The sequence below is a fragment of the Perognathus longimembris genome, chromosome 2 (assembly GCF_023159225.1).
Source record: "Perognathus longimembris pacificus isolate PPM17 chromosome 2, ASM2315922v1, whole genome shotgun sequence".
In the NCBI taxonomy this organism is placed as follows: Eukaryota; Metazoa; Chordata; class Mammalia; order Rodentia; family Heteromyidae; genus Perognathus; species Perognathus longimembris.
In genome coordinates this window covers 34729019-34741687 of record NC_063162.1, presented here as the reverse complement: position 1 = coordinate 34741687, position 12669 = coordinate 34729019, and the positions used below count along the sequence as shown (strand labels likewise).

Below are 12669 nucleotides of genomic sequence, written 5' to 3'. Positions count from 1 at the left end.
ATGAAAATCAGATTTTTGTTCTCACCACAGAAAGAATCCAAGGGACAAACACATTTTAATGGAGAAAGATTTATTAAAAGCAAAAGGCTAAATTTATACATGTGAGAGAACATTCAAATGGTAGATTAAGTTATCTGTTTGACTAAGTAGTGAGGTACACCAAACTCTCTTGTGGGTAGGGTTTGATGATTACACTCAGGATATGTAAGCAATTATGAAAGTTCCTGAGAAATGATATGATACTTCCAAGGATGAGGACTATGAAGGCTTTACTTAATAAGGTGCCCTCAGAGCAAGATGGTGATTTGAGGAAACTGTATGCATTTATTAGCATACATATTGAGAAGAGATGAAGACTTGACTAACTTTAGGGCTGGAAAAGTCCTGCTGGGAGAATGTAGGCCATTATACCAAGAAGTAGTCTCAGTCATGCTCAACTGTAAGTGTAGCATTAATGGTGGAGCAAGATATTTACGTGGTTGTATCTAGATACTGTTTTACGACTATTCTTTGCCTACTGTAAATATATAATATACTGTTATGTTTCTCTCTGTCTTTGTGTGTGCCTCTGTGTGTGTGAGTGAATGTGTGTGTGTGTGTGTGTGTGTGTGTGTGTGTGATGGTTAGGCAGATGCTCTACCAGTTGAACCATATGCTGTAGAAGAACAAAATATAAAAACAACATGACAGCCAAAATTTCTATGGTAGATCAGGAAAGAACATTAATTTTGCAGTGATGGATGTCTTGAAGAATTTGTGGAATTTGAAATGTTACAGATGTTAGAGAAGGGGCTTTAGCTGAATATGATGATGGAGGTGGTGATCTGGAGTTATGTATCAAAATTTAAGCATCTGAAGTTCTAGTATAAATATTTCCATAAGAATTGACTGACTACATAATTCACTGGATGCAATTCAAAGAGACTGTTGTTTTGGTGTAACTTGGTGTGTATTTGAAGATATCATATCTTGTCATTTATTTTATACAAAGAACATTTTGTTGTTTCTGTGTATGATTGTAATTCATGTGTATACTAGCAGTCAAATTTAAGTCTTCTAAACAGATTTAAGCCTTCAATAACATTTTTATTATAAATTATGTGGTTTTGAAATTCAAAGTGAAAATTTGTTTAACTGTTCATAAGGACAATATTACTTTGAATTTTCTTTTTTGTTGATTTTTTCTTTACATATATTTAGAAGCACATACATGAGACGCTAAAGGCTCTGGAAACTATCCTGATGAAACAGCTCTAGAGACGAGTTATTTGCTATTTGAGAATTCCACGACAAGTGGGAGAGTAGAAATTAACCTTTATTTATTAGCATACAATATACACATGGAATTATTCATATATATATATACATATAAAGTAAATGTGATTTTAAGTACCTTCTTTTCTACTCTTTGCTTCAAATACCATGATGAAAATAGGTATTTCTGAGTTACAATAACTGGCTCCACAAACTTTTGCATTAAATAATTTGTTTTAGGAAAGACATTTTACAAAAAGCACTTTAATAATTCAAGATAAACTATAGCTATTTGGCAGTTGTCATAATTTAATGAATTAGGAACACTGCAAAGTGAAATTTCTTATTGAAATTGGAAGTTAATCAGTAGGAACTGTGTAAGTTGGCTTAATGTAGCAAACAGCCACTGTGATTTTATTTTATTTTTTCACTTGTTCTGTTTTTGTTGTTGTTGTTGTTGTTGTTGTTTTGCCACTCGTGGGGCTTGAACTCATGGCCTGAGCACTATCCCTGGCTTCTTTTTTCTCAAGGCTAACACTCTACCATTTAAGCCACATCTTCACTTCCAACCTTTTCTGTTTACGTGGTGCTGAGGAATTGAACCCAGGGCTTTGTGTATACAAAGCAAGCACTCTAACATTAGGCCATATTCTCAGCCCCCTCACTATGATTTTATGATAACCATATTTTATTTTCTGAGTGTGATTGTGTTGTTAGATAGTATTTATTTTAAAATAAAAAAGTTTTGAATCCAACAACACTAACTAAATGAAAGAGTTTAGACATATAGTAGAATATATTCACTGATTCCATCAGTGTGAAGTGTAAAAGAAAGCATAACTATACAATGATATAATTCAGGACAGCAGTTTTCCTGAGGGAGATGGAACATCTGGAATGTCATGAATCATTTTGTAGACTGGTTGTTTTCATTTTCTTGAAGCAGATGCTACTAAAATATGTATTTTCTATATGTTTTGTAAACAGTTTTAAATTGTACCTTCATAATATGCATTCTATTTAGGATGTATGTTGTATTTCAATAAATTTCACAGGGACAATAAGTAATTTTAGGAGAAATTTCTACATTAATTACAAGCTTAAATGTAGTATATCACCAACATTTTAACTCAAATTACAGCAATTCTAAATTTCTTCACTATCTGAAAACTTTTTAGATGGTCAGACCATATAAAGCATTTGAAATTTGGTCAAGTTCATTCTATAATTTCACTACTATTGCAAATTTATCTTAACTGATACTGTTTGTACGATAACTGTACAACTTATTAGATATCCACTGGTTAGTTAAATTAAATTAACTCAAACTGGAACTTCACTTTCTTAGCTATACTCATATAAAATGTATTAAAAGATACTCATTTAAAATATGTGGCTCGTATCCATTGTACTTCAGAGAATATTCAAGAATATCCTTTTGTTCATCATTAATTAATATGAATTAAACAGTACATTCTGCAGAGGATTTTTTTCTTAAATTTTTAGTATACATTAAATGTGAATAAAACTACTTCCATTGTAACATTCTTAGACAAGCAAGAATGAACTACCATTTTTTTTTCTTATCACTCCTCTTCCTTCCAGGCCTTTATCTTTCACAGACATAATGTACTTTTCCTAATATATCCTTTCTTTCTCTAAATTTACAAATGGTAGAAAACATATAACTATATTTCTGAGAATGGCTTATCTCATTTCATGTAACATGATGACTTCTAGCTCAATACAATTTCTTATAAGCAATACACTTTTCTTCCTTCTTTACAGCTGAATGAAACTCTGTTGTACATAAAATGCTGTAGTTTCTTTATCCACTGAAGGAAACTGAGGTTGATACCATATTTGCTTCTTGTAAAAAATGCATCAACTGACATAAGTTTTCAGGTAGCCTTAGGAAAAAACCTCACTTTGATTATTTTCCATGTGTACTTAGTGATGTTGTAGCTGGAACATGCATTTATTTTTCTGGAATACGAAAGTTTGAACTCAGGACTTCATGCTGTCTAGACAAGCAAACTTACACTTGAGATATGCTTCATCATTCTTTTTATTTTGTTTTATTTTCCATTAGGGTCATGATATTTTGGCTCTGTTTGCTGAGACCACTGTCTTCCTACTAAATAACTTCCCCACTAAATAACTGCAATTATAGTCATGTGCCTCCACATTTGGATAATATGTAGTTTTTGAGTAACCTCCTTACTGATTGTTGTAGAGGCTGTACTAGTTTATATTCCAACCAACAGCAAGTAACAGTTCCTTCCTCTCACTAACCCTATTGATATTCTATGTAATTTTGTGTATGTGATTCTTTGAAAACATTTTGGTATATTCATCTAATGAGGGGTATCTGGGCTGATTCTATACCTTGGTTGGATCAAAAATATGTGATATATATATATATATATATATAATGGATTTTACTCATGCATTAGAAATATATTGAACTATTGGTAAAGAAATTAAACACTTGGAAAATATTATGATAAGTGAGGTAAGTCAGGCCCAGAGAAGCTAAGGATCCATGCTTTCCTTTATCTGGAAGCTAGATTTAGTTTATGGACTCATAAGTAAATACTTTGGATGGTATGCAAGTGTACAAGAAAGTATTAAGTGAAATGCAATAGATCTAAGGGATATCTCAGAAAGTGTAATTTCTTAAAAAGTCAAAATGAAAGTTCAGCAAAATAAAATACCAGAAAAAGGGTACTCAAAATGGTGGGAGAGTTCAAGGAGGAAAGGATAGAAAAATGTAGGGGAGACGAGGGCAAGAATCAGACAATAATCCAATGTATATCCTACAAAATTAGCAAGAGTGAAGGAAGCTGTGGGTACAGGAAGGATGGGTGAGACTGTTAAAAGTGGTGACAGGGACTAAAATATATTGTATTCACAAACATCTTTGTTAAATAGCGGGGGAAAAAAAAGAAGGAAACCATTCTGACTTGGGTAAAATGTTATATCACTTTTGGTCAATGTACCATCACCTCATAGGTAAAGATACATTTTTCATGTATTTATTGGCTATTTGCACTTCTTCACTTACTTTCTTCATTTGAATTGTTTGCTCCATTGTTGTTTGCATTCTTTGTCTTTTAGTGTATAAATGTTAGATCTTTACCTGTTTTGGGAAACTCCTAATATTGAGATATCTGGCCTTGATCTCTACTCTAAAGCTATCTTTGTTCATTTGCTTCATTTACTACCCCAAAGCTTTCAAATTGGGTGCATTCTCATTTGTCAATGCCTGCTACAATTTCCTGTGATATCTATTCAGAAAGTCTATGCCTATCCTTTAGCCATAAAGGTTTCCCCTATGCTTTCCTCTAGTTTCAGATCTTATATTGAAGTATTTGACCCATTTTTGAATTGATTTTGTACAACATGACAGAGATTTAGCTTTAGTCTTCTATATGTAATATGGTGATTTAGTTATACTAGCACTACATATTTTAGAGAGAGTATCTTTTTTTTCCAATGTAAGTTTAGGGAATGTTTGTGAAGAATATATAATGGCAGTATTTATATTGGTTTATTCTGGATCTTCTGCTCCATCTGACTATGTGTCAATATTGTTTTCATCTTTTTGAATAACAGTTTTATATATTGTTTTAATGGTAAATCATAAATGCATAATATGATGCTCAAGAGTTTCACTGACTAAAGCAGCTATGCAGTGACAATAATTATACATGAAATACATATGTAACATATCTAGCTTCATAAATATTATACAGAGCCCTATGCAAATATTCTGTCTCTTTTGTCTACTATTCCTTTTCCAAATATTTCACTATGAATTAATTTTGAAGTTGGAATTCTGAAAGTTTCCTTTAGTCATTACTGCAGAACCAAAATGACATATTCTCTTCATAGTTGCATACTTTTTAAAGGGAAATATTCTAAGTAAAGTTTATTCCCTTTTATTTTAAATGGAAAGAAAGTTTATTCTGTTAGTTATAATTGTCTTCAAACAGGAACAAATCTTATAAATAGCAAGTGGGATGACTGAAAAAAAATTGAACCTGACAGTCTAAGCTACTATTATTATGGAATACCATTAACTAATTACAATCTCTCTATGTATCTTTAATTGGATGTATTAAAATATCAGAACTTTGACTTACATTAAGTTGTTTGAGTTATTTTGTTTTATCTTTTATTATTCTCTTTAGGTTATATGTTAGAACCAAAGCACAATTTTCCTATAACTATTACACCAAGACAACCTTTGGGCAAACAATAAATCCGACACTTTAACCAATTTGGATCATAACTTATCTAGAGTTAAACTCATCACACCTACAAATCAAAAAATCTTAATTGATTGACACCTGCAATATGTCCTTTATAGTCAGTCATTACCATTCTCAAAATATCTATGCATCAATGAATACATATATATATACATATACATATATGTATGTATAGGCACACACACATACGCACACACACAGGTAAAGATATTTGGAAAAATAATTTGAATTGTGTCATTATCCAGGAAACAATACTCTTGCAGACAGAAACAAGCCTTTTGATAAAGGTTAATGTTTCCTATTGATTTTGATATTTCATTTATCCTCCCAGGCTACTGATAAAGACACTGGCAATTATAGTTCCATGGCATACAGACTCATAATACCACCTATTAAAGAGGGGAAAGAAGGATTTGTGGTGGAAACATACACCGGGCTTATCAAAACTGCGATGCTCTTCCATAACATGAGGAGATCCTACTTCAAATTTCAAGTTATTGCAACAGATGACTATGGGAAGGGATTGAGCGGAAAAGCAGATGTACTTGTAAGTACATGAATCTTTGGAGAAGGGACATATACATAATGCTAACCAGGGGTTAGTGTTTGGGGTTCAGCATCTTTAAAATAAACTTAAATGGTTCTAAAACATGAATGTCATTAATTTTCCTCCAGATTTTAATACTTACATTTGTAACTAAGAGTACAGAGAAATGTTTTATAGAAAATTTATATACTAATAAGTGTCATTTCCTTTTTTTTTAGCAATCCATCTGTTGATGGTATTTATATTATTTGATTAATTAAAGCTGCCTATAGTCAATATTATATAAATGTTCAATGGAATGGTAGTTGGATGTTATCCTTTATATACATCATACAAAATATCCTTTAGAATTTCTACTCGTTATGAAGAGAAGATTACTTGGACTTTTTCCCATTTAACCTAACAAAAATATGAGTAAACATGTTATTGAAAATATTTACCACAGAGAGTCAATTGTAATTGTAATTTATTTATTATTTTTAACATCTAAACAAACTTTCATGTTTCACAGTCTTTTCCTTTAGTTTTCTATACAAGTGCAATCTATATGCTAATCTATATAAAAACCATGAAGAAAGACAACCAGAAATCAATGATAGGGAATATTTCTTCTTAGATAATGGTAAAAAATATCATAGTGGCTGCTGGGCAAAAGGTATCTGCAAGATTTATGCTGCAATGCAATAAGCCAGTTTAGCCAAGCAATTAAGGTTAAAACGGGAGAAGCTAAAGTTCACAAAGATTTGATCCAATTAAGATCTGTCAATCTAATGGGTGTTATCACTGTGTCTATTACTTAGCATATGCATATTGTAGACCTTTGAAGCTAAGGAATTCATTTCGGTGTTAGAATTTTTACCTAGAAAATACAAGGCCTTAAGATTGGTCCCCGATAGCGAAAAAAAAAACAAACCCAAAAACCTAAATATTAAGATCATTAAAGTAGAATTAAAATATTACAAGAAAGCCAAAAATAAAATATAATGAAACAGAATATATGTAATATGAAAAGGATATCTACCTGTAACATGTAAAAAAGTGCAAGTTGTGAAGTTTTACATATTTGAGTTTCATAATTATTATGGGGTGATTTGAAAATACATTTTCAAAACATAGTTTTGAAGGAAGACATACAATTCAAACAAATCATAAGGCATCACATTTATAAGTATGTGCAGTATACTCTAATGTAAGCTAAAGACACCAGGGAAACCATCTCAGTAAATGATTTTGAAAATGCATCCTTAAAACCCATAGTTAAGACACAAGATGTATGGTAAGTAAAAATAAAGCATCTTCATGCAGCACGTAAAATATGCCAAAACAAGAAGAAAGGGCGATATTGACAGGCCTGAATAAGTCATAGATATTTATCTAGCATAAAAGAGTTTAAGAGGAAATTGGAATGAGAAAAGAGCCTAGAGACTGAAATAGAAGGTTCACATAAAAATATAACCCACATGAAAACACCAGAACTTTAGATGAAATCAGTGAGCAGAAACTGAAAGCTTTTTAGAAGAGAAGATGAGATCTAGAAACTCAGGCACAGGTTTATCAATTCCTAAACTTTTATTTCTTCCCTGATGACACTGTTTTTTACTGCTTCTTTCCTAAGCAGTTGGTTCTATTTTTTTTTCTTATTTCTATGAGTGACAAACTTCATACCACCTACTAACAAAGTAGAGTCATCAGTCTATGATGTTTTTACTACAAAGCCCTCCCTTTTCCCTAAGTGTCCAGGCTTTATTCTCATCAACTCACTTTGGCACTCACTGCCCCTTCTTAGCTCCCAAATCTTGAGTCTTAGTCCGTCACATTTCAATGTATTTAGAGTCAACATTATGCTCAGTATCTCCAGCAGTTTTCCTGACTTAAGTTACTAAGCTTTTTATAAGAAACCACTATTTCCACTTGTTCATTCGGTTTTCACCTACCAGCACAAGACATTGCTTCTGTGGCTCTTGTATTGCTTTTGACATTGGCAACATTAATTCCTTTCTTTCTTTGATATGGTTGATAATTGCCACAACCAAACATTTTCTTTTCTACTTTCCAGAAAATTTTAAAGTCCTCTTGACCTACACCCTCTAGCAATAATCTATTTCTGGGCTTCTTTTTCCACAAAAAAAATTATGTTATTGTTGACTGTAATTTCCAACCTATGTCTCTTAATCATACACTAAGCATAATTCAACTCTCCTAATTTACCAATACTTCCATGTTAAATAATTCACTAGAACCTGTGTCCTAATATGTCTTGAACCAGCAGAAAAAATTGAAGCTGATTATTATCTGATGAGGCTTTCAGGCAACTCTACTTTTGTACCTTATTGTTTTATTTCTTACTATGTTTTACTGTTCCAGTTTTTTTTAATCTTGTATGTTAAATTGCCTTGGGTCTTAGACATATTGTCTTTACTATCCTCTCTCAATGACTTGATAAGCTCACTTAACACCATAATTTCAAATTGAAACATACTACATATCTATGCCAAATCTTTTTACTGAACACCAAACATGTAAATCAATGTGCACTTGCACTAATTTCTCTTGAATCTTTAATGAAAGTATTTATTACTGCTTAGTAACCTGGATTACTCTTAAATATTTTCTCTCCTATACCTACGTTTTCTCCCTTAGTGAATAATGTTGCACATCTCTTTCACTGTCTATCTAATATATAGCAAACTATGTTTCTATCATCTCTTTGTCTACCTATTTACCTACCAATCATCTAACCGAGATGACTAATTACCTTTTCAGTATTTTGTCTGATGAAGGGAAATAGGCAATTTATGCTGCCAACCTTTGTCAAGGTGTAACCTTTTTACTTCAAAGAATATTTTTTGGGGAAAAATATATTCATTCAAATCTAAATATATGGCAGGCATTTGCATAGAAATGGATGAAGGTAGTCTGTCATTTCAAGAAAAACAACTGCCAGTATTTGATACTAATGATACCAATGATGCATTCCAACACAAGTTACAAAAGAAGACCTATTCACTACTCCAAATTTGAGAGCTTCCCATCACATTAAAACATGAAATTAGTGGGCACATTAAATGCCATTTATTTTCTTGATATTATGAAATTAAATATGTCATCATTTGAAAAAAATGTAACTGGCATTTTCTAAATGGCCATGACAAGATATTAAAAATGCATTTATGAGAAGTCTTTCTGAAGATTATAAACGTCATATCTTAATACTGAGAAGCATTTATACCTATTCTGTGTACTAGGGAAGAAATAATACTATTTTCTTACTATAAAAATTGTATTGAGTGAAAGTTAATTCTATATTTGTTTTTTAGGTTTCTGTGGTCAATCAGCTGGACATGCAAGTCATTGTTTCCAATGTGCCTCCTACATTAGTGGAGAAAAAGATAGAAGATCTTACAGAGTAATGGATTTTGCTTCACTTCATTTTCATATTATTGCAATTTAAGTTTAAACAATATTAAACATTACAGTATTTACATTACGCATATCTTTTCAAAAATGTTCCTTGAGATAATTTAGTTTACTTTTCACAAACCACATAGCTTCATGAAAAATATGTCAAATTATAAGCCCATCTTTGAATAACGATGAAAAATAATTCACTCTTCCCAATTTCAATAATTCGACTGAGAATGCTTTGTGCATGCATCATCAAAAACTTCAAAATACTGTAAATAAGAAAGCTTTTATTTGCATATATATCTTGATGTGCAATCCAGATAATAATATAAAAAGGTTTATTAAAAAAGTCAGCAATCTGGCCTGCCCAGAAAGCAGACTAGTTCTTGATATGGTGAGTTTAGATAACTTGAGATTCCTTTTTACAAAAATGAAGGGTAATTTTGAACAATATATTCTTTATGATACTAAAATATGCAGCATGCTTCTCTGCCTCCTTAGAATTGGACAGATAATATAAAAGAATACAATAGTGTTGACTCAGATTAAGATTGTCATTGTGTATTTTTCTTGCTGCTCTTTAATATTCTGTTACTGTCGGGACTTATTAAAATACCTTTGTCATTTGTTTCATAACTCTCCTAATCTAGATTGACATCATTTATCATTTTCATATTTGTCACTTATTAATTTTTGTTTTAATTGGTCTCAGCTAATAATAGATGACAACCATAAACTTGCTGCTGTGTAAGAAAATATCCTCACTTGTAAATTGCCAGAAAAGACTACAAAGAGACAATTTGCTTTTTAAGAATTTATGTCAAATGAAATGTAGTAGACATGCATTAAAACATGAATAGTTTTGCTATGGGTACTATTATTTCACATTTCAGTTTTATTTTCATTTCACCAAAAGCAATTTTCAAACAGATTGTCTTTTCCACACATTATTCCTCTTTGAAATGAGATTTGTTTTAAATATGTGTCTGTTTAGATTTTTCTCACGAAAACATATATTTTGTCACCTTTTGAAAGTACATTAGTGGATGACTGAAAAGTAATGATAATAACTATTAGATCCAATTCCACAATGGGGATTTGCCTGTGTCCCACCTATCACTACGTAGGTATAAGTAACAAAACACAGAATGGATGGAGACACACCTCAGGGAGCAACTATGTTAACTGAATATAAGAATTTGCTCTTCCAGGAACCAAACTCAGTAAAATATTCATTCCTTGTAGAAATTCTTAGATGGCAAGTCGCTTTATCACTAAAATCATTTTCTGTATTTCGCGTGAAACAATCCATATCTTATGAAGTGGAAAACTTGAATTCCATGTGATCATCACTTTAATTTTTTTCCTCTAAGTAGATCCATTTTGAACCTAGGATATAAGTCAAAGTTTGCTTGGTAAGCATGAAATGAGTACAAGGAGAATTGAGAGAAAGAGAGAGAGAGAGAGAGAGAGAGAGAGAGAGAGAGAGAGAGAGAGAGAGAGAGAGAGAGAGAGAGAGAGAGAGAAAGAGAGAGGGGGAGAGGGAGGGACTTGGTTGGATAGCTACTAGCATTGCCTGGAAAATAGCATACTGATAGTAAACTTTAGCTGTTCTAATAAGGATAAATATGAATCCACATTCTCTTGAATGAGTTTAAATGGCTCCACTAAATTCTATTAATTATTTTTTGATGTGCTTGTAAATTGGCCAACTCCAGTTTAGTAATAAAATATAACATTTTCCTATATAATAGACCTAATATGCATGTGTGAAATAAGTTACAAAACATACACTAGAGGGGCTGGGAATGTGACTTAAAGGTAGAGTGCTTGCCTAGCATGCATGAAGCTCTGGGTTCGATTCCCCAGCACCACATAAACAGAAAAATCTGGAAGTAGGGCTGTGGCTCAAGTAGTACAGTCAAGTAGTACAGCCTTTAGCAAAAGAAGCCCCTGAGTTCAAGCCCCAGGAGTGGGAATAAATAAATAAATAAATAAATAAATAAATAAATAAATAAACGAATAAATAAAAATACACCAGAAATCTAGCTAAGATACTTATTTCCAGGATGAGAATTCAAAAGTCTCCTGAGAAGTAAAATGTGAAGCTGTGTATAATAAGTTCAGGCACTTACATTTAAATAAAAAAAATCAGTGTAATGAAGATTTGGTCTTCAAGGAAAAGATTGGATTCATTTGAATTCAATGTCTAGACTCAAGCTGTAGCCTACTAATGACTAGGCAGGAAGCCTTGGGCCAAGAAACTAAACTCTTTATGTCCTAATGTCTGTTTCTTCCAGCTGGAGACTTACTCTTTACTACACACACACACACACACACACACACACACACTCACACACACACGCACACGCACATGCACACACAGGCATGTGCACACATACATTGAAGATTAGGCTTCAAGTAAACCAAAGCTGTGGGCTATATTGAATCCATGTTCTTTTTCGCTAGCAGAAAATTTAACAATAAAAGTAATAATTAATTTACATATGTCATATAGCTAAGTACTGATAATTTCAATAAAGACAAAGCCACAAAGAATGAACTCAAATTTGTGGAAGAGACAGTATTTTATAGAGGATAGTTAAATAAACTTCTCTGATATGATGAAACCAAAGCACAAAACATAATGAAAAAAGAGAAAGTAAGTGATGTCAGACATCCCATGTCGTTTCCATGACTTCCAGGTCTTCAATAAGATAAAAAGAAATCCACAAAATGGTGTCTTCCATATTGCATTCACCACCTACTCTAAGAATTCCGTCATTGCATGTTCCTTCTGAGAGGCTGTAATCTACAATTAAATTACTATGCATACTTTTAGTAGCCTGCCTATTTTTAATAAGTATAGTTTGCATGGAGATATAGATGAAATTGAATAATTTAGCAAGGGAGAATTATCACAAATGAACTAATTTTTTCAGCTAATGAAGCATAGTCATTTCAATAATGGTATTTTTGAAAATAAATGTTTTCCTTTATAGCAATGTAATTGGTGTAAAACACATTGAAGCCACACATGAAAATAGAACACTTATTCAGCACATATTAATGAAATACTGTTTTTTTCACATTAAATTATATTTCATTGGTCATCTTTATAAGCAAGAGATAAATGTAATTGGATTGATCCAAAGCTGTTATGATTTGGACCTAAAATGCTCCCAA

General features: G+C 32.0%; 1 protein-coding gene across 15 annotated transcripts in view; it reads left to right on the top strand.

Annotated features, from left to right (window-relative positions):
• Window positions 1–12669, top strand: part of Pcdh15 (protocadherin related 15) — a 443526-nt gene that overhangs the window by 393771 nt on the left and 37086 nt on the right. For all 15 annotated transcript variants that reach the window (XM_048338795.1, XM_048338794.1, XM_048338792.1 and 12 more), the window contains 2 exons: window positions 5863–6078; window positions 9396–9484. In XM_048338795.1, the coding sequence (XP_048194752.1) occupies window positions 5863–6078; window positions 9396–9484 (305 nt within the window). The remainder of the gene's footprint in view (window positions 1–5862; window positions 6079–9395; window positions 9485–12669) is intronic.